At 40.8% G+C, this 20,224-nt stretch overlaps 1 protein-coding gene across 4 annotated transcripts in view; it reads left to right on the top strand.

Moving 5' to 3' along the window:
* Positions 1 to 20,224, top strand: part of caprin1b (cell cycle associated protein 1b) — a 90,880-nt gene that overhangs the window by 33,743 nt on the left and 36,913 nt on the right. For all 4 annotated transcript variants that reach the window (XM_052028937.1, XM_052028934.1, XM_052028936.1 and 1 more), the window contains 5 exons: positions 5,994 to 6,232; positions 12,829 to 12,911; positions 14,425 to 14,559; positions 15,886 to 15,938; positions 19,020 to 19,106. In XM_052028937.1, the coding sequence (XP_051884897.1) occupies positions 5,994 to 6,232; positions 12,829 to 12,911; positions 14,425 to 14,559; positions 15,886 to 15,938; positions 19,020 to 19,106 (597 nt within the window). The remainder of the gene's footprint in view (positions 1 to 5,993; positions 6,233 to 12,828; positions 12,912 to 14,424; positions 14,560 to 15,885; positions 15,939 to 19,019; positions 19,107 to 20,224) is intronic.

Here is a 20,224-nt window from a genome sequence, read left to right as displayed (position 1 = left end):
CTTGTCCCAACAATCAGCAGCCATGGGCTCCTCTAAGCAGCTGCCTAGCACTCTGAAAATTAAAATAAATGATGCCCACAAAGCAGGAGAAGGCTATAAGAAGATAGCAAAGCGTTTTCAGGTAGCCGTTTCCTCAGTTCATAATGTAATTAAGAAATGGCAGTTAACAGGAACGGTGGAGGTCAAGTTGAGGTATGGAAGACCAAGAAAACTTCCCGAAAGAACTGCTTGTAGGATTGCTAGAAAGGCAAATCAAAACCCCCGTTTGACTGCAAAAGACCTTCAGGAAGATTTAGCAGACTCTGGAGTGGTGGTGCACTGTTCTACTGTGCAGCTACACCTGCACAAATATGACCTTCGTGGAAGAGTCATCAGAAGAAAACCTTTCCTGTGTCCTCACCACAAAATTCAGCGTCAGAAGTTTGCAAAGGAACATGTAAACAAGCCTGATGCATTTTGGAAACAAGTCCTGTGGACTGGTTAAAATAGAACTTTTTGGCCGCAATGAGCAAAAGTATGTTTGGAGATCATGCATTGCAGCCAGTGGCACAGGGAACATTTCACTGGTAGAGGGAAGAATGAATTCAATTAAATACCAGCAAATTCTGGAAGCAAACATCACACTGTCTGTTTTAAAAAAAAAAGCTGAAGATGAAAAGAGGATGGCTTCTACAACAGGATAACGATGCTAAACACACCTCAAAATCCACAATGGACTACCTCAAGTGGCACAAGCTGAAGGTTTTGCCATGGCCGCCACAGTCCCCCGACCTAAACATTATCGAAAATCTGTGGATAGACCTCAAAAGAGCACTGCATGCAAGACGGCCCAAGAATCTCACAGAACTAGAAGCCTTTTGCAAGGAAGAATGGGTGAAAATCCCCCAAACAAGAATTGAAAGACTCTTAGCTGGCTACGGAAAGCGTTTACAAGCTGTGATAGTTGCCAAAGTGGGTGTTACTAAGTGCTGACCAATCAGGGTGCCCAAACTTTTGCTTCGGGCCCTTTTCCTTTTTTGTTATTTTGAAACTGTAAAAGATGGAAATAAAAAAGTAATCTTGCTTAAAATATTAAAGAACTGTGTCATCTTTAACTTTATTCCTTTTGGAAATCAGGTCATCTTTTACTCGCTTAGCTATTCACAGTAACAGAAATTTTGACCGGGGTGCCCAAACTTCTGCATGCCACTGTATGCATTGTCAAATGCATCTTTTGCCATAAATGGTTTCAGAACATGGCCCAGTCTTAGCACCCGATGCTTGTTAATCAGTTTTTTTTTCAGGAACATTGGAGCAATGTTTTGATGTCTTCAATGGATTAACCAAAACTTCAACAATTACATGGTAGAAATGAGGCACAAGTTCAGAATTCTGCAGAATTCTACTCTTCACTTGCCTTTCTGGATTTCTCCATCTCCCATGTTGGGATAAGTTAGCGAACAATGTAGATTATGAGACTGCAAAGTCAAATGGCTGTATTGACTTAAGTTCCTCTTTACTTTGCTTCCTGTAACAATTCAATTTTTCCAGTTCCTCCTCCTCCCTGTTGTAGCTGCTCTGATGATAAGATTTTATACATGGGTGACTCTGAAATGTCTTCCTCCTTAACTGTGGCTTCCCATCTACCACAATAGACAGAGCCCTTGACTGTATCTGTTTCCTGCACCTTTTGATCTCTTCCCTACCCCCCCCCCCCCCCCCCCCCCCCCCCCCCCCCCCCCCCCCCCCCCCCCCCCCCTCTCCATCATTTTACTTCCTTTTCCACCTTCCAGTGGACTTGATGTGACCGTAGATCTTTAGCACTTTGGTTGTTTGGTAGTCTACTATGTGACTACTGCCTTAATTAAACTTGACCACAGAACTATACTGTTTAGCTTGTATAGTTTTTATTCTTTTGTGTAATGTGGGCATCAAAAACAGAGGCCAATTTTGATTGCCTGTCTCGAGTTCTGGAGAAGATGGTAAAGGCTGAGTGTTATGCTTGGCTATCTCCGAGGGCTTGTAAGTGTCAACCAGGATTCTTTGGGTCTGATATTGTGTGCAAGGACTCCTGATTTCCTTCATTGAATAGTATTTGGAGCAAAAAAAAACTGCAGGTGCTGGTAATCTGCAGCCAAAATGCTTAATCATAACTATAAATACTTATTTTTATTCAATATTTATTTACTTAGCTGTATTTAATGCTCCAGCTTCCACAATGGGAATTAAACTCCTGTGGGATGATCAATTATCTTGGGTATTATATTTAATCCAAGACTTTTAAATCAATGATTTTGATTGTGATGCTTAAAATGATTTTGCATCCAATAGAGAGAAATTGTTAGAGAAACAAAGGACTGCAGATGCTGGAATCTAGAGGAAGAACACTATGATGCTGGAGGAACTCAGCAGGCCAGGCAGCACCTGTGGAGAAAAGCAGGCGGTCAATGTTTCGGGTGGATGAAGATAAGAAAAGGGGCAGCCCAATATATAGGAGGCAAAAACAGAGCAGTGATAGGTGGACGAAAGAGGGGAAGCAGGGTGGGCACAAGGTGGTGATAGGTAAGATGCAGGTAAGAGATGGTGATAGGCAGGTGAGGGGGAGGAGGGGAGAGTAGATCCACCGGGAGATATGTTAAAGGCAAGGAGGAAAAATAGAAGATAGAAAAAAGAACGAGAGGCTAGTAAAGGCAAGAAAAGAAGAGGCATGGGTGGCTGTGGGCAGGGTGGCATTGTGGGGATTACTTAGTGGGAGAATGCAATGTTCATGCCATTAGGCTGCAAGGTTCCAAGACAGAAAATGAGGTGCTGTTCCTCCAGTTTGCACTATCTGTGATAGTGTGGGAGGGGGAGTTGAAGTGACTGGCAATGGGGAGATGCAGATTGTGGTTACAGACAAGTGCCAATGTTCTGTGAAATGGTCACCAATGTAGAGGAGGCCACACTTGCAGCACTGAATGCAGTAGGTGATATTAAGGGAGGTGCAGGTGAATCCCTTTCTCACCTGAAAGGACTGTTTGGGTCCCTGGATGGGGATGGTGTAGGGGTAGGCGTTGCATCTATGGTGGGGGCAGTGGAAAGATCCTAGGACAGGAGCAGGATGGGTGGGGGGAGTGAACTAGGGAGTCGCGGAGAGAGCAGTCTCTGCGTAAAGCAGAAAGGGGTGCAAAGATATGCTTGGTAGTGAGACCCCATTGGAGATGGCAGAAGTGGCGGAGAATGATTTGTTGGATACGTAGACTGGTAGGATGAAATGTGAGGACAAGGGGGACCCTATCTCTGTTGGGTCTAGGAGTGGTGGAGGTGAGAGCAGAGGTGCGGGAAATGGTAGAAATACCGGTTCTCGACCACGGTAGGGGGAAGCCGCAGTTAGTAAAGAAGTTGGACATCTCGAATGTTGTGGAGTGGAAAGCCTCATCATGGGAGCAGATAAGGCGGAGAAATTGAGTAAAATGGATAGTGTCCTTCCTAGAGTCAGGGTGAGAGGAGCTGTAATTGAGATAGCTGTGGGTGTCAGTGGATAAGGAATCTCCTGAGATGGAAATGGAAAGATCGAGGAAGGAGAGAGATGTCAGAGATAGTTCAAGTGAATTGGAGAGCAGGGTGAAAATTTGTGGTGAAATTAATGAAACTGTCGAGTTCCGCATGGGTGCAAGATGTGGCACCAATGCAGCTGTCGATATAGCGGAGAAAGAGTTGAGGAATGGAGCTGGGGTAGGCTTGGGTTCAACGTAGCCAATGAAGAGGCAGGCATAGTTAGGGCCCATGTGAATGCTCATAGCTATGCCCTTGGTCTGTAGAAAGTGAGAGGAATCGAAAGTAAAGTTGTTTAGGGTGAGGACAAGTTCAGCCAGCTGGAGGAGAGTGTTCATGGAAGGGGACTGGTTTTGTCTCTGATCAAGAAAGAAGCGGAGGGGCAGTGAGGCCGTCATGATGGGGAATGGAGGTATATAGGGACTGGGTATCCATGCTGAAGATGAGGTTGTGCATGCTGGAGAGCTTAAAGCTATGAAAGAGTTGGAGAGCGTGTGATGTGTCATGGGCATAGGTGGGAAGGGATTGGACCAGTGGGGACAAGATAGTGTCCAGGTACGAGGATATGAACTCTGTGGGGCAAGAGCATGCGGAGACAATAGGTCTGCCAGGACAGTCCATTTTGGGGAGGAGATAAAAGTGGGAAGTCCTGAGTTGATGAGGTCAGTGATGGTGCAGGAGATAATGTCCTGGTGGTTCTTGGTGGGGTCATGGTTCAGGGGTAGGTAGGAGGAAGTGTCCGAGAGTTGGCGTCTGGCCTCTGCAAGGCAAGTATGCCAGGCTACCACAGCACCACCTTTGTCGGCTGGTTTGATGACAATGTCAGGGTTGGTGCGGAGGGAGTGGAGAGCAGAGCGTAAGGTTGGAGTGGGTGAGGGGAGCAGAAAAGTCAAGATGGCTGATGTCCCACTGACAGTTGGCTATGAATAGGTCCAGGAAAGGTAACAGGCCCGGAGGAGTTCAGGTGGAAGAATAGGACTGGAGGCGGGAAAACGGGTCATCAGAAGGGGAAGAGGACTTACTGAAGAAGAAGGTGCGCAGGTGGCAGAGAAAGCTTGGCATTGTGCCAGGTGCGGAATTTTTTGAGGTGGGGGCATAGAGGTACGAAGGCGAGGCCTTTGCTGAGAACAAACCGTTCAGCCTTAGAGGGGGAAGTCGGGGGATGGTAAAGACCCAGCAGGGGTTACAGTTGGGGGGGGGGGGGTAGAGGGGCTCGGCTGGTGTGAGGGGGTTAGGAGTGGTACAGGGGTGAAGAGTGCGATGAAGGATAGGTGGATGTGGTGGAGGGAACAAGAGGGGGAGCAGGAGGTGAGGTCAGGCTAGGGGGAGGGGATAAGGGGGGTTGGGAGTGGGCTGGTGGAGGTGCAAGGTGGGATGCAGAATTCAAAGTTGATGGAAGAAACAGAGCAGAGGCAACAGAAGTCGAAGCCTGGAGGGAGGGAGGCCCCGGGGAGGAAGGGGGTGGGAGGAGCATAGAGTGTTGTAGGGTGGGGTATATTGCAATAAGTATCCTGAACTTTGGAAACTAATTATCATTTTGTGGGAGAATCTTGAGACATATTCCCTTATCAATAAGCTAACAATGTGTTCAATTTAACTGCTGTAGTTACATTTAACTTGATTTATGTTCATATTAATCATCAAACTTTTTTTAAACTAAATATGAAACTTCAGTTATTTGTAGCTTTGTACCAAGGTAGGAGTGCTGAACCAAACAACATTGCATCTAAGATAATAAATCAAATTTCAGAAATCAGTTTATTTAATTTTGCAGAAATTTACACTTTGGTGACAGATTGGCATAAGAATCTAACCTTTTTTGCTAACCTGTTGAGTGGAAAAGTTAAAATATTGAACAGTTTTTGACCTCGGGTGTTGTCATCCTCTTTAACCATAACTGTTGAGGTATATGAAAATTTAAAAAAAAATTTTTCATGATATTTACCTATTTGTTAAAAAATGTATCTTTTTCCCTGCTGAGATCCAATTTCTTGATCACGTTTTCAAATTTTAGACCATGGCTGGTTATGCATCTAACATGCTTGCTTTCTGGATCCCTAGACAATAAAGTGGGAATTTTAACTAATCCTTATTCTGCATCACCCACTTATAAGTTGTATTTACTTTGATTTTAGTGAGTCAATCCCAATCCAGTGTATGTTGGCGAGCATCTTACTGTCTACCCTGGGCTTTTTAGAAATTAATTCCAGATGTGAAACAGACCATTGATGATTTCTCAAGAATATTGCACTCTGTAGAGATATTAACAATAATCATTGCAATATAGAACCCTATTATAAAAGTTGTTTCTTATGATGCATCATGAGCAATGTTATGGGAGATATAAATTGCCAAAATTAACTGCATGTTGTCTTAGCTGTGGTGATATTTTCATTAGCAGATTTATTGCCATGGGTATTGAAGCCTGAGTTGGTTGAATTTGTAAAAGTATGATCTCTTCAACCGTTCTATGTATGTAGATCCAGAAATCACTGAAGAAAGCAGCTCGTCGGGAACAATTGATGCGAGAAGAAGTGGAGCAAAAGCGGTTAAAAACGGTCCTTGAGCTACAGTATGTTTTGGACAAATTGGGTGATGATGATACACGCACTGACTTGAAACAAGGTTGGAATGGGTCCTCTGTGCTCACTGAAGAAGAACTGGCAATGTTGGATGAATTTTACAAGCTGGTACAACCTGAACGAGACATGAACCTAAGGTAATAAATTATTATAATTAATTTTCTTATGAAAATCTCATCTGTTGTGCTGTGAAGACAATTTCTTGTGTTGTTCTTTGCCCGACATGTTTATTGAGTGGATTTCTGAATAGGTTGATTTTATTGCTCTTCATCCGATTTAATTGAAGATCAAATTTTTGACTTGCTTTGGCATAAATACAGTTTAATATTTAATCTGCTTAAACCTTAATTATTTTGGTGTATACGCTGTGTAATTTTATTGACTTCCCTTCAACTCTGGTTTGTAGGGCTGGGAGTTTTAAGCCCTTGGAGGCAGAGGACCAGATGATCTCCAATAATAATATGTGCAGAGCAGAAACAGTGTTTCAGAACATGATATAATAGGTCGTTGTGAAGGTTAGTGGGAGACTACTGAAATTCAGAAGAGGTCAGTGAGTCTAAGGGGGTTTGAGCTTTAATTTTAATAGGTGCCTTGAAAGACGTAGGAATAAACATGGAAGAAAAGGAAGAACATTTTTTTTTCCTCGAGCTTACATATGGCCTTATTCTATTCATCTGACTTTAAAATAGTAAAGTTAAATCTCGCTAAAAGCTAATAAAAACTTGCAAAGAAAAATTGAGCCCGTAGATTATGAAGTGCATGTATGGAAGGGAAAAACTTGATCAGGAATTTGACAAGGAGAGGGCTGTGGAGCAATTTGGTGATCAAAGGCAGGGATAACTGGAATCTGGGTGCAGTTAATTTCTGAACTGCAAAAATACAAGTCTTCTATACATTGTTGCAGGCTCAGTAACTGCTCAACTCTTGTCCTGCAATTTGAGATACTTTAGACTGGCAACGTGAATTCTATATGTCTGAATCAAGTATATATGGGCATGTGTTTGTTGTCATGCTAATTTTTGGTTTATCTTATGTAAAGTGATTTCACACAGCTTGTGTAGCATATGTTTACTAAAAATCTATGCTACAGGTAGCATTGAATTGCAAAACAGCAAGTTTGGCATGTTATTTTCTAACCAGAATAGAAATATCTAGCTCTCTATTGCCACCAGTGGTCGTCCAACTGAAATTAGGAGCTAATTATGGAGAGATACAAGTATGGACGAACAATAGAAAATACTGGAAATATTCAGCAAGGTAGGCAGCATTTGTGGAAAGAGAAACCCCAAAGTTAATGTTTCAGATCAAAGATCTTTTGAACTGGGAGAGTGAGGAAATAAGTTTTTTGAGGTTGCAAAGAGGATGGGGGAGGATAGAATATTTACAGAATGGAAGAGGCCATTCAGACCATGTGTGCATCAGTTCTCTACCAGAGCAACTTTAGAGTTCCACCCACTGACTCTTTCTTCATGGTCTTGCAAGTATGTATTTTTCCAATTCCCTTTTGAAAGTCACAGTGGAATCTGTTTCCGTCGTATCCTTCAGGCAGTGCCTTTCAATCACATGCTGTGCAAGAATAAAAGCCTTTCCTTGTAACTCCTAATGCTCTTCCCCCTTTTAATTTATACTGTGACCTCCAGTCCTCAAGCTTGCCACCAGAGGGAACAGCCTCCATTATCTACTTCGTCCATACTCCTTGGTATACATTATCAAATCTCTTGTCAGCTTTCTCTTCATCCCATTGTAGTTAGCCTTCCAACTAATAAATTTTACTTTGAATTGCTATCTCTCTTTAGCTAACATAAATCTTTTGTTATGATCACCATCCAAATGTTCACCTACTGAAACTTGGTGCACTTGACCCACTTAATTCCCCAGAACCTGATCCAACAGTACCTCTTTTCTTATTGGACCAGAAGTGCATACTGCAGAAAATCATGCTGGGCATATTTTCCACATTCTTCACCCTCTTTACCCTTCATACTATTAGTATCCCAGTTTACATTTGGATATTTAATGTCTCACATTATAACTGCCCTATAATTTTGATCCACTAAATCTCACCCACACTTTGGTGACGAATAGAACACACCCAGCAGTATAATGTTCCCTCTGCTATGACTTGGTTCTAACCGACCAGATTCTGTCTTTGACCTCTAATCTTCTCTCTCCAGTATTATGTTCTCATTTATCAGTACTGACACCCCTTCTCATTCCTACCCTTCCTGAACACTTTATCCAGAAATGTTTAATCCCATGCAGATCAAAACAAACCCTGCAAATGCTGAAATCTAAAGTTAAAAAACAGAAAATACTGAAACCCCTCATCTTGGCAGGCAACATCTAAGTTTAAGATCTTTTGTCAAAATTCCTAAGTACTGATCAGGGGGCTTCAATTTGAAATGTTTCCCTTTCTATATTTAACACTCAATACTGCTTTTTTCAACCAAGTTTTTGTTATCACTGTCACTTGGATTGGAGGGTTTGAGTTATAAGGAGAGAGTGAATAGGCTGGGCCTGTTTTCCTTGGTGCAAAGGAGACAGAAGTGACATGATAGAGGTATATAAAATTACGAGAGGAGGAGATAGTGTGGATAGGCAGTTTGTTTCCAATGGTAAGGGTGTCTAAAACTATAGAGGGCATAGGTTTAAGGTGAGAGAAGGGAGATTTAAAGGGGAACAGAAGGGTACACTTTTCACACAGTAATTGGTATCTGGAATGAGCTGCCAGAGGACATGGTGGAGGCAGGAACAGTAATAATATTTAAGAGGCATCTGGACAGGTACTTGAATGAGCAAGGCATAGAGGGAAATGGAATTAATGCAGGAAAGTGGGATTAGTATAGATGGAGTATGATAGTTGCCATTAGAGGCAGTGGGGCTGAAGGGTCCGTTTCTATGCTGTATAACTCTTAATGACTCTATATTCCAACTCGACAATCTATTCCAGTTGTTTAGCAGCCTTATTGACCACATGCTGTTCATGATATACATGTACAGTAAATCAAGTTTAATTTTTATTTCATTTCCATTCCCGCCCACAGCCAACCTAGTTTAAACCCTTCCAACAGCACAGGCAATCTCCCTGTGAGAACATTGGACTCGCTCCCGTTGAGGTGCAACTCTTCTGTCTTACTGAGGTGCACTCTTCTCCGGAAACTGCCCCCATTCCTCAGTAATTTAAGGCCTTTACTTTTATGCCATTTCTCCAGAGATGATCTTTTGAAGTCTTTCTTAACATGTTCTAGCTCCTTAAACTCTGCCTTGAGATGTTTTGCTTTCTTTAAGTAGCATCCTTGATCTTGAACCAAGGAGACAACGTACCATTGTGGAGTTGCATTCACAGCAACACAAATGCCTCTGTGTGCTCCCAACTACTAAATCCCATGTCATTTTTCATTTTGCTTCCTTCCCTCATGTCCAGCTGTGCCATTTGTGGTGTAACACTTCTGCTTCTGGCTGCACTTAGCCAAGGAGCCATCGTTCTCACCAGTGTCCACAGGGAAAATCTGTGTGAAGGAGATGGAGTTGTGGGGACTCCAGCACCATCATGCTCATTCCACTTAATAAGACAAAGGAAACATCTCTGATGGCATGAGGCCAGGGTTGATTCTGCTGATTACAAAGCTGCCTGCGTGATAGATTAATGAGGGCAGTTAGAAAGAGAAAATAGAGTCATGTAAAAGGTATAAAGTACAGATCAGGGCTCTTGCTGAGAAACCAAAAGGAGAGTGCTGAAAATGTCTGGCAGATCAGGCATTGTCTGGAGAGAAAACAACTCAATTAACTTTATAGATAATTAATCAGTGAATCAGCTTGGTAGACATTAGCTCTGATGCCTCATCATTTGTATACACTGATTTTTTTTAATTATGCAGTTGACTATCAAAGGGATTGCCTCTTATGCATAGTTTAATATTGGAAATTATTGCATTGCAGCAACAGAATTGTGGTGACTTTATGCAGTTAGCTTTATTACTCAGTTCAACATACCAATCTCAGCCAATTAATTTTAGATGAAAAGACTTAAAAATTTTGGGCTATTAATTCAAAACATTTGTGGTCAGAGGAATTGCTTTTCTTGCAGCTTTAAATTTAAGACTCTGAAAGTAAAATAGCCAGTCTGCAGTACATTAACTGCTTTGTAATATCAGTTCAATTTGTGTCAATCTCGTAATAGATGGAAATAGGAACTTTAAAAATATTACCAGTCAAATATTACGACTGCTTGGTCGTTCAAACTGAACATGGCACTGTCAATTCCCTATAGGCCTCAATTCCATGTTCTTTCAAAAAATTATCTACAGGCAGTACCCAGGTTATGATGGGGTTCTGTTCCTGAGAACCGTTCATAAGTTGGAAATGAACAAAAGCAGTGTGTGGGAGAGGAATCACAGTAACAGCTTTGATGGGAGAGCAAGCAGAACAGCAGCTGCCAGCCAGTCTTACTGGCTCAGTGAGTGAACAAGCGAGTTTGCTCAGTGCTCCCAGCTCTGCTCAGTTTGACTCGGCCCCCAATTGTCACAACTCTGGGGGGAGTTGGGGTGGGGGGGGGGGGTGAGCGGAGAGAGGAGGCACATAGAAATGTCCCATTCCCACCCAGTAGATGATGCAGCACCAGCCAGCAAATCCATCACGATAAATCTTGCTAGTGTCTCAAATGCTCGTTTGTATGTACGAGGTGTCCATAAATCAGGCATTTGTAACCTTGGGGAGAACCTGAACTTTTTAAATACTCCCAAATGATGTAGCCTCTAAAATGCTCAAGTAGAGAATTCCAGTAATTCACCAACCTCTGCAAGGAGTTATTTTTCTATCCAGCCCAGTTTTACATGATCATCACCTAATCTTGTAACTATGACCCTCATTTGAGATTCTCAGTTGAGATTGTGGGAAAACCTTCTCAGGCTCTTGTATGATTCAATAAAATCACTCCTCATTCTTCTCAACTCCAAAGGATACAAGTCTGATTTCTTTTGCAGCAGATGATGCAGCCCTTCATAAAATCCAGTGTTTTAAAAGTAGAGTCTGATTGGCAGTTAAGAGTTGTCTATTCACTTTAAAAAGCTGTATTTACATCTCAAATGTAGCATAGAAACAGTATTTATATTATGGAATAAGCAAATGATTGTGCGTTGGAATATTAACCTGAATATATATTTTCAAATGGGCTGTTTCATTAAAAGTTGAGCATCAGTGGAGTGCTACAAACTTCAGAAAATTTGGATGGTTTATGAATATGGTGATGTTATTCTCCCTCCAACACCACACACTTCAGCAACCACCAAAGATTCACAGCAGCTTTCCAGTAAACATAATGAAGCTTTGAAATTTCTATCCAAATTAAATGAAAGGGCAGTATGCAGCATTGTATTTTGTTTGTCATGCTGTAGTCTGTATTCTTGCTAATATGCTCCTGGCCAGGTTATCAGGGTCTCTAATTTTACTGTTAGATATGAAAACAGAAAATGCTGGAAACACTTGGCAAGTCTGCCAGTATCAGTGGAGAGAAACAGAATAGCTCTGTTAGAAAGTTTAAAGCCTAGATGGGAGATTTGAGCACATAATGGGCCAATTGCTCAGCAATTGCGGATCTTGCCTTCATTCCACTTCGGTAGTTGGATCAGTGGAGTGGCTTGTGAATCACTGAAACGACCACCTAATGCCCACCCACCCGCCAATGAAGCTGATCCCTTTCCATACTGTTGGGAGATGAATTTTTCCGGCCTATATGTTGGCACATAGTCCCTGCCATTCTGCAATTTGGTTCTGAAATTTTTCAGCACGGTTCTTAAGCTGAATGGTAAGATGTTCCAGTCAGGCCCCTAGGTTTCCCAGTCTGGGATAAGTGATTGGGGGAAGGTGGTGAAGTGAATCTGATGAACATTGTCCAAAGGAACAATGCAGAGAAATGTCACTGAATTTCTATCTCAATTACCTGTGAAATAAAGGAAGTGATATGGCAGAGTGTGCCAGTGCTAGTCATGTGAACTCTCTGCGGGCTGATTGTGCGGAGTGCACAATATAGTCAGAATGTGGAGAGATGTGTGTTGAAGCTGTGATTTGCTGATAGTTGGGCAGCAGGTCAGACAGCATGAGTTGGTACTTCCTGGCAATAAAGTGTTGTAATATCTTTTGCTTGAGAAGCTCTTCTGGTCAATGTAAACAATCCTGCTTGGTTGATTTTTAACACAGTACCCTGTGTGTGTGTGTGTGTGTGTATATGTATATATGTAATATATATATTAAAAACATTCCATTTTCTGTGTGTGGCACCTTTTTGGTTTGAGACTGTTTTGCTGTGCCAACAGGTTTACACTTTAAAAATGTGTCCATTCATTTTAAAATGTCCTGAGCTTCTGAGAGAAACTCTAAAACATTTCAAACTTGGAATTCCTTCTTCATTGGAGATCTGTTCCTATTTCTCCAACCACACCACCTCACCCCTTCCCTCTTTCCCCCACCAAGCCTGTTATCATACACTTTTCCAGTACTATGTTGTGTGCCCACCTCGCTTGTATGATGGTAATATAGCCTATGCATGAGAGATAAGAGTGAGTGCTTCACTTTAAGTTAGCCATTTTTCTTCACTGCAAAATGAGACGATGCCAGAATTTGCTTTGTGGTAATTTAAATTTTGGTATTCGATATTAAAATTGATAAATCTGTTCTGGGAATAACCATTTGGTTTTAAATGCTCTCCAAGTCTGACCTATTATTTTATGGTTAACAGGCTGTGTGAACAATTTGAACAAGCGTCAGTGCACTTATGGGACCTACTGGAAGGCAAAGACAAGAAAGTTGGGGCCACAACTTGTGAGTATCTGATCTTGCTTGGCAAGAGAACAAAATGAGAAAATGACTAAAAACGAAGTATTTTTGCTCAGTTCCTTGGGATTCTTTATCTTCAGCTATGGTGCAACTGATCTATTTTTATCTGTGGCACATGCAGGGTTCAAGTTATAATGGATGGCAATCTGGCTAATTTTCATAGCTCAAAAGAAAGCCAGAGTAATGTATCTCTTGGAGGTTATCAATTTGTGACATTGTACTTTGTGAAGATAATCAGTAGTTGAGTTTATGTGGTGCAAAATAAATCGGGCCATCTTGTTCTGTTACATTGTTTACAAATATTTTTGAAGGTGCAGCTGTGCCTCTGATCTGAAAATCAGTTGTATTTGAGTGGGGTTTGGCTCTTTTGTAAATCCTTTGGACAGTTCTGTATCTTGGGCCTGATTTGAAATCATCAGATTTTAATTTGTACAGTGGCTTGCTGCATAAGATTGCAAGGTTTAGATTTATGAAGTGTATCATTTCAGGGAATTTTAATTTTTAATGAGGTCAATTTTATAATTGCTATACAATATTATTTTGTTAAATGTTGAATTTGTGGCTGTATGGCCTGAAGTTTGGTCAAATCCAATATATTCATCCATCTTAAACAAAAAAATAAATTTCACAAGGAAATTTGCAGTATGTTTCAGTAAACTGGTGCTTGGTAACATCCACCGGTTCATTGGGCTTGAGGGGGCTGTTAATTTGTAGTAGTGATGGTCATATACTTTCAATTGAAATTATGACAACAAAATATCAGTAGAGTAAAATACTTGGATCTGAGCCATTAATAAAGAAAAATGTTTTATATTTAGTGTGTTTGCTTTACATCAATGGAAGTGCTCCATGCCTCCGACTCAATGAAGTGTAAGTGTGGGTGTATATACACACAGACAATATTTTTTACATACACACACCATAATAGATAAGGGCATCATGGCCTAAAAAGGTAATTTGGGAAGGAGAAATTAGATGTGAAGCTGTACATATAAGGGGAAAGTCTAACTGAGTATTTTTCCAAGGGCCAGACATGATAGGATGAATGCTCACTTTCAGGTTTCTATGACATTCCTTGTGTCATGGAAAAGAACGAGCTACAGTGGCATGTGTACACTAATGAGTTTAATGTCGAAAGTGAATCCTCACATTTTTAAATAGAAGCTTGCAGTAGAAAAGCTGGTATGTTAAACTGAACCTGTAATAAAATATTTGGGATGCACTGAGATGATCATGCATGATTCTGGACATCTTGCTTCAGAGAAAATGCAAAAGCTTTGACATGAGTACTCGTGAGGTTGAATGGCATGACTCTAAGAAAGTGGATAGTTAAATGGATGGAGCAGAGAAGTTGAGGTTATTCTCCATAGAGCAGAAAAGGTGGAAAGGAGATTTGATATTCAAAATTGTGAAGGATTTAAAGAGTGAATTGCTTCAATGAGCACAGTAAAGAATTGCTTTCAGAAGAGTCAAGTAATAACTAATTTCTAATTTCCAGACAAGAGCCTTAAGGCAATTGTCAATAGACTCCTACAGAGTGGCTACTTTGACAGTATTCATAATCACCAGAATGGTATATGTGAAGAGGAGGAACCTTCACCAGTGCCTGTTGAGGAACAGCCTCCAGAACCAGGTATGAAGCTAATATGTGTGGTTTTTCACAGTTAAGGAATATTTGAGAGGCATATTTTAAATTCAAATGCATTGTTTTTTTGTGTTACAGTACTTAATGCTATTATTGTCATTGTCACTAAGCAAATGTCTGTGTTGATTACATTTTCCCTTCATCACACCCCAACTCTTGAATCCCCATAATCTTGTTCAGGTCCAACCTGATCTCTTAATATATGGGAATTTGTGTGTAGGAAATTAATATGGTATATCAATTTTCTAATTTGTATAGATGTGTGTCTTTTTAAAGTAACACTTGATTTTAATTGAATATGTATGGGAGTTCAAGGGATTTGCCTTATTATAGTGCATCAGGGATACCTCTGCTTTTAGTTAACATAATTTGCCCACTATACACTGCATATTTACAGAGGTGTACTGTTTCTGTTGATTAAGACTAACATTTAAACATGCCTGATTAAAAATTCAAATAAAGTATGTCAAACAATGAAAAGGATACATGTTCTATCTGGAGATCTGCCCCTGTGGTATTTGAGTTGAGTTTTTCTGTGCACTGTTTAACAAGATTTCCAACTCTGAAAGCCAGCATTTCTGCTTTTTTGAGGCCTACATTTAAGCTTCTTGTCATGTTATTCCAGATGGATCTTTTAGATACATGTTCTCGGTGGCTCATTGTCAACTTTGGGCTCGTTGGTAGCACTGTGTCTGAGTTAGGTTGTGGTTTCAAATCCCTTGGCTGATGATCTTGTGCAATACAGAAAAAGGGACTGCTCGAGGCCACATCAATTAGAATAAGATCTCTTTATTAGTTACATGTATTTCACTGTGTGTTTCGATGCACATCTTTTGTGTAGTGATTTGGGGGGGCAACCCGCAAGTATCGCCATGTTTCTGGCGCCAACATAGCATGCCCATAACTTCCTAACCTGTACGTCTTTTGGAATGTGGGAGGAAACCGGAGCACCCAGAGGAAACCCACACAGACACAGGGAGAACGTACAAACTCCTTACAGACAGTGGCCGGATTTGAACCCAGGCCGCTGGTGCTGTAAAGTATTATACTAACCACTATGCTACCGTGCCATGGATGCCCTCTCAGATATCACCGTCTGATAGTACTGTTACGAAAGAAGCAAGGAAATTCTTTTATTCAAGTTTTTTGGTCACTAATGGGACCTTGCATTGCACGAAATGTCTGCTGCATTTTTTGTATTGCAATAGTGACGAGGTGTCAAAATTAGTACATTGTTTGGAAAGTTCTCAGAGTGGGCATGAGGCTTCTGAAAGGCACAAAATTTCAAATCTTTTTTTAACCTTTCTTTTGTAGAACCTGAAGCAGTTGAAGAATATGTGGAACAAACTGATGTGGAGGCAAGAGAAGTAAGCAGTATTATGCTTCCAGTTATCAAGTTATACAGTGGTGTGAATAAGGAAGATTGTTTCATTAGTTGCTAATTGTGTGAATGGTGTTTAGGCAATGGTGACTATATTTGAAATCTTGCATTAGTCAATGAGGTACATTCGAAGTTCCTATCAGTGTGTTGCTGAAAATTAAATCTACTGCAAATAAACATGAATAAATTGTCCTTCGCGTGTGGGAAAGAAAGGCTAGTTGGAAATGACCACAGGTAGGTGGGAGGAAGAAAGCTTTTGTCGAGTTTAGGCCAGGAATTTTCAACCTGCGCAAACTAGGTTTCACTTAATTTTGCAATAATGGAAGCTGATTCTGATATAAATGATCTTCTGTCCCTCATAAAAATTACTACAAAGGAGCCAAATTATGTCTTCAATCTCAGTGGCTCAATTTGAGCTTCCTTGAAGTCAGTAGTTAAGCTGTGGTTCCACTCCAGATTCTCATTACACTTAGCCATGAGATCGACATCATTGCAAGGCCAAGCAAGAAAAAAATATCTTAATTTTATAAGAGGCCTTGAGCCACGTTTAAAAAGATTTGAAATGCCTCCAAGAGTGAAAATGTATGCAGGCCTATTCCTGCGCACGTGAGTGTTCTTTACAAAAGGCAAGCAAGCTGCAGAGCCAAGAAGAATCATCAATTCGTGTCTCTTCTTCATCGCCATCTTGTTCTCAGCCTCCCTCTCCCATTCTCCATCTTCTGCTGTTGGTGCAGTAGAAGAACCGTCCCTTGAGCTTTAAATAATAATCTTTGGGATCTTTGTGCAAGTTATTGTTTTGAATCTTGCAATGTTCTACCCTCTTGGGAATTAGAACATAGAATAACTACAGCACAGTTCAGGCCCTTCGGCCCACAAAGCTGTGCCGAACATGTCCCTACCCTAGAAATTACTAGGCTTACCCATAGCCCTCTATTTTTCTCAGCTCCATGTACCTATCCAACAGACTCTTAAAAGACCCTATTGTATCTGTCTCCGCTACCGTTGCCGGCAGCCCATTCCACACACTCACCAGTCTGAGTAAAAAAAAAACTTAACCCTGACATCTCCCCTATACCTACTCCCCAACACCTTAAACCTATGTCCTCTTGTGGCCACCATTGGGGAAATGCCTCTGACTATCTACCCAATCAATACCCCTCATCATCTTATATACCTCTATCATGTCCCCCCCCCATCCTCCATCGCTCCAAGGAGAAAAGGCCGAGTTCCCTCAACCTACTTTCATAAGGCATGCTCCGCATTCCAGGCAGCATCCTAGTAAATCCTCTGCACCCTTTCTATGGCTTCCGCATCCTTCCTGTAGTGAGGCAACCAGAACTGAGCACAGTACTCCAAGTGGGGTCTGACCAGGGACCTATATAGCTGCAACAATACCTCTTGGCTCCTAAATTCAATTCCCCGATTGATGAAGGACAATACACCATATGCCTTCTTAACCACAGAGTCAACCTGTGATAACTTGAGTTGAACACGTTGGTGGGAAGTAATTGCATTAATTTTTATATATATATATATATATATATATATATATATATATATATATATATACACACACACATACATACATATAGGAAAAAAAGTACTTGGTTGTTTTCAGTGAAGTTTAGGTGGTTGGGTCTTCATTTATTTCACACTGAAGTTTTATTTCCTGTAGTTGTTTTGAAAGGAATTCATAGAATCATACATTGTGTAAACCAGTCCTCTGCCCCACTGTGTCTTACTAGTCGTTGAGTACTTATCTACTAATTAATTCCCTTTCCCAACACTCAACTTTGTATGCCACGGTGTTGCAAATGCTCATCTAAATTGTAGTGGAATGTTATGAGAGTACCTGCCTACACCACCTCCTCAGGCAAGTACTTTCTAGACCCCACTCATCCTCAGGATGAAAAAATTCTCTCAAACCCCTTCTAAATCTTCCACAACTTACCTTAAACCTATGCCCTCAGGTCATAGACACTTACACTATGGCACAAAGTTTCTCACCATCTACCCTACCTATGCCCCTTAATTATGTTAGCCTGGTCTGTTTGTGCTCTTGCCTTTTGGGGATCCTTGTATAGCAAGTTCCCTCTTTTCCTCTACTTCCTAGGGTCATATCATTCATACTCTATATACTAGCCTGCTTAATCCTTCCAAAATGTATTACTTTGATTAATTTCCATCTACTACATCTCTCTCCATCTTATCAACCCATCATTGTCATTTCTACCATCTCATTGTCAACAACACTAACTTTCATGCCATCACTGAACTTGCTAATCATATTGCCTACTTTTCATGTACAGATTGTTAATGTATATAACAAACAGCAAGGTCCCAGTACTCATCTCTACAGAGAACTGCTGGTCAAAGGCTTCCAATCACAGAAACAGTCCTTGGCTTATCACCCTCTGTCTCATGTCAATGCGCCAGTTTTGGATCCAATCTGTCAAATTGCCCTGCAATACAACACATGCAAATTAGGGTAGCAGAAAGTGTTCTTTTGCAAGATGGTTGCGACTTGCACTACTTGTTCATTTTTACAACTCGTGTGTCTGTCATTTTGTGTTGTGGCTAACTATATGTAGCAAACCTAACACTTTGTTTTGGCCGGACAATTCCGCAAGAACTGTGGAGTGCATCAAGTTGGCTTGGAAGTACAGGCCTCAGGTTACTAGCTTCTGTAATGCTTTTGTTTGTTTGAATGCAGTAGGTGAGCCTCAATGTACAAAGCTTCTATCTAGCTCTTGATTCTTTCTCTGACTTGGTGTTTAAATTGCATTGTGTTTTTATAGAAGATCTCTTCCCCATTTATCACTACTAAAGACCCATGGTTGTGGTTCAGAATTGTCCTTTTATGGTAGAAGCAGAGCAGTTAACCAATATAGCACCACAGATTTGTTTAAATTCTGCAAGTAGGTGGATCTTTCATCTTTGGCCCAAAAGACTATTTGCAATAGGCTATTTTACTTCACTATTGTACCTGGTAGCAAAAGAAATTATTTATCTCTTTTTATAGCTTGGTGATGATGCTCCGCTGTTAATATTTTGTTTTGTTTTTCAGTTTGTGAACAGGCAGTTCATTGCGGAGACGCAATTCAGCAGTAGCCAGAAAGAGCAAGCTGACGAATGGAATACAGAAACTGTTGAGGTAACTAATTTAAGAACCTGGTTTCATGTTGTATTGCTTGGGATATACTCACAGGGTAATTGAAAAGACAATGACTTGGTACATAGCTTTGTAAAATTTTTGGATCCCACCCATGCACCCAGTCTGCTGATTCTTTGGGTTGGGTACATTTCCACAGTGTTTTCATCTTTATGGCATAGTGTGCTTCCTTCTGTATGAGTATATGTAATTGGCAGATTGTTTGATTATTAGAGAGTAATGTTCTTGAGAGTAAACTTTACCAAGTGTTACCAAATAGCAAGCAGCTTGCAGTGGCCTTTATTCCTCCCTTGCTCCAGAGTTGTGAGGCTAGTTCTGGTGCTGTGGTTGATGCTATTAATTTAGATCATATAATAGCACTGTATGGGATTAAATCTCACATCCTCCAGTTCCATAGTATACTAGTATTCCAAGTGGTTACTTTCTGTGAGGCTGTCGGGCAGCCCACAAGAAAATATTTCAGTAGATCAGAGCCACTGAATTTTCAACTTTCCTTTGAGCAAATGCAGCTTTGTGCTTATGTCCACTTGAAGGGTGATGCATCCTAGTTTCTGAATATGTGAAGTTAATGTAAATATTAAAATGTTCAAACATTCAAAGTTGATGGTTAATGTGGTGAAAAGATTTGAACTTTCCATATATTTTTGGTTGGATAAAAAATGACTTCTGTGTCAAGGTTAGCAATTATGTATAAAACATGAAAGATAGAATGGTGTAAGTACATGGAAAGTTAGATCGCATGGGATCTGGGGGAGACAGCAGATTGCATTCATGATTGGCTAACTGGTGGGACACAGAGGGTGATGGTTGACTGTTGTTTCTCAGACTGGAGGACAGTATCTAGTGGTGTGTCACGGGTTACTGCTGGGACCTTTGTTTGTAATTTATATAAATGAGTTGGATGTGAATGTACAAGCCATGGTTAGTAAATTTCAGAAAATACTAAAATAGGTGGTGTTGTAGATAGTGTAGAAGGTTATGAACAATTACAGGGGGATCTTGATCAGCTAGGTATGTAGGCTGAAGAATGACAAATGGCTTTCAATCCAGCTAAATGTGAGGTATTGCATTTTGGGAGATCAAACCAGGGTTGGACTTGT

The sequence above is a fragment of the Pristis pectinata genome, chromosome 14 (genome assembly GCF_009764475.1).
Source record: "Pristis pectinata isolate sPriPec2 chromosome 14, sPriPec2.1.pri, whole genome shotgun sequence".
Taxonomy (NCBI): domain Eukaryota; kingdom Metazoa; phylum Chordata; class Chondrichthyes; order Rhinopristiformes; family Pristidae; genus Pristis; species Pristis pectinata.
Note: the sequence above shows the minus strand (reverse complement) of the source record. Positions and strands in the feature narration are given on the sequence as shown.